The sequence below is a fragment of the Penaeus vannamei genome, chromosome 17 (genome assembly GCF_042767895.1).
Source record: "Penaeus vannamei isolate JL-2024 chromosome 17, ASM4276789v1, whole genome shotgun sequence".
In the NCBI taxonomy this organism is placed as follows: domain Eukaryota; kingdom Metazoa; phylum Arthropoda; class Malacostraca; order Decapoda; family Penaeidae; genus Penaeus; species Penaeus vannamei.
In genome coordinates this window covers 36,867,350-36,869,849 of record NC_091565.1, presented here as the reverse complement: position 1 = coordinate 36,869,849, position 2,500 = coordinate 36,867,350, and the positions used below count along the sequence as shown (strand labels likewise).

Genomic DNA, 2,500 nt, shown 5'->3' with positions numbered 1-2,500 from the left:
CGCCATCGCTGAGACATGAGGGTACACCAATGATAGGCCATGAGACAACATGGACAAGACCGTAACTCCATCTATGTACACGATAGCACAGGAAGCCGGGTGTTGTCATGTCGGCGCCGTGGTGGTGGTGGCCCGTCCAGAGGCAGCTTGGGTCGCGTGTTCTCTTCGGTGAGAAAGATGTCCTTTACGTAAAAAATAAATAAATAAATAAATAAATAAATAAAATGACACGGGGAGATAAAGTGAAGAAAAATTCTAAATTATGGAAAAAATTGATATAATGTCCAGCCTGACATAGGAACTTCTATTTGGACGTAAGGGCGATGGAACTCCTGTAGACGAGGTGTTTGGAGTTACAGTGTCACTGTCACGGTGGTATATAAAAGTCTGTCTTTTGAAATGGTGTCACACTACTTCTGTGTGTGTATACAAATGTGTGTATGTATGAATGTACATGTATATACATGTATGTATATACATATATGTGTGTGTGTGCATATATATATATATATATATATATATATATATATATATATATATATATATATATATATATATATATTGTGTGTGTGTATATATATATGTGTGTGTGTGTGTGTGTATTAGTAGGTGACTCTACGACTCGTCTTACCTACGTATTGAATAAACAATAATCAAAACATCAATTTCTCTCCCGAAATCGGTCATCTCACCAACGCCGCCACGGACTGACCAATGATAATCAACCACCACCTCCTGAACCTCACTTCACTTATCAACTTTATCAACTTTTTGAGATCGATCAACCCCGTCATCGTGCGGTTCCTCTCGCCCCGAAATTGTGAAGACATTTAAAAGAGGCACCTTTTAAAACAGACATTTATTTAGTTTAAATACAATGCACAAAAGAATGGTCCAGTCTATCAGCTCTTTGCCATAATGAAAATCCCGAAAGTTGGAGTCGACGAGTTCTTCCACTCCCGTCACGACACCCACTGACCTGTATCTTCCTTTCATTGCAAAGTGTCAACACAAATGTTTCTGTGTCACTAGTCGTCGGGAGTTTTAAACCTCAGGCCTCTTTTTTAATCTCGGTTCTGTCTTGCTTTGTATTTCATTTTTAATCAGTAACGGGAGGAGGAAAGGAAACCAGGTCAGGTCACGGGCGGTCGCTGTTAGCTAAACGTCAGGTCATTTTCTTTGTGAAAATCCCTCGACGGTTGACTGCCCTCTGGACTTTGCTGATTTCGTATTTTGTCTTTCTGTTTACCTTTCTTTTTAGTTTAAACCAACCGTCTTGCAACATGACTCAAAATTATCGACTTAAAATAGTCATTGAATTTAAAGTTGCGAATTTCACGTGATTTTACGGTTCTCTTATACTCGGATTTTTTTTTTTTTTTTTTTTTTTTGTGGTTTAACACGATACACGCAACTATAAGAAAGAGAGGGTCGTTATACTGGCTATCAACATGTAATTCACCTTTTTTTTTTTTTTTGTTACTAAGGACATAATTATCCCTTATCGCTTTTCTCCGAGAAAAAATAACAAGGAGAAAATAAAAAATATATGACTCCCCGTGAGGTTTCAGGATGGCATCCCGTGTGACACAACACTACCAAGCAAAGGATGAAATTCTGCTCTAGATGTCTTACTTACTTCCTCGGGGATGGTCACACTAGTGGTCCTTTTCTTGACGCTTTGTCTCTTCTATTTGAGGGGGAAAGAGGGGAGAGAGAGAGAGAAAGATTGCAGGGTTAACGTGGAAAACAACATTGGTCTTGATATCATCAGGAAATTTTCCCTTTTGCTTTTTTTATCAAGGGATATAGGCTGGTTGTGTGACTGTCTGGGTTTCAACTACATTGTTCGCTGGTTGGCGCGCTGCTCTAACAAGGGCGAAAGCACGGAGGGAAGGAATAGATGATATTATCTTTTGTTCAAACTGTGCTTTAAAAATCCTCCTCTCTCCAAAGAACCAGATTAAATCGTATCAAAACACGCCCCATACAGGAAAGCCTTAGATGAAAGGCAGGGCGACAACCAGCGAACGAGCTACGTTCAAGTTGGTAGCACTGTCTCCGTGTGTCTAGTGTGCGTGTGTTGCCGGAGTTGGCACACCTGTCAAGGGGAGCGGGGTGGCTATCGGGTTCAATCCTTTAACATCGAAATCAGAATCTACATGGATTGGGAAACGGCATTCAGGGGAGGATGGCGCGACTGCTCTCTCGCGTTGGCTAGAGTGGTCTTGGCGACTCTGGCGGGACTTGCTTTTGGAAAATGGGAATCTATGAACAGGTAAGTCAGTTTGGCCGACACTTGCCTTTGGAAGATGGAAATAAACAAATGAAGAACAAGCGAGCAATAGATAGTCAGTGATGGTTGAGAAAATTCCATGGAGCAAAATATAAGAAAAGGTTCATATCTGGATGACTTTTGAAGGCAAGAGCTTTAAAAGAAAAAGAAATATACACATACATACATACATGTGTGTATGTATATATATGCATATATACAATG

General features: G+C 40.2%; 1 protein-coding gene across 2 annotated transcripts in view; it reads right to left on the bottom strand.

The window, feature by feature from the left end:
* LOC113803919 (sodium- and chloride-dependent transporter XTRP3) overlaps positions 1 to 2,500 on the bottom strand; it is a 193,332-nt gene that overhangs the window by 128,371 nt on the left and 62,461 nt on the right. The window contains exon 4 of one of the 2 annotated variants that reach the window (XM_070132282.1): positions 1,640 to 1,690. The exons of the other annotated variant lie outside the window; for it this stretch is intronic. Within the exon in view, the coding sequence (XP_069988383.1) occupies positions 1,640 to 1,690 (51 nt within the window). The remainder of the gene's footprint in view (positions 1 to 1,639; positions 1,691 to 2,500) is intronic. 2 annotated transcript variants of the gene reach the window in all.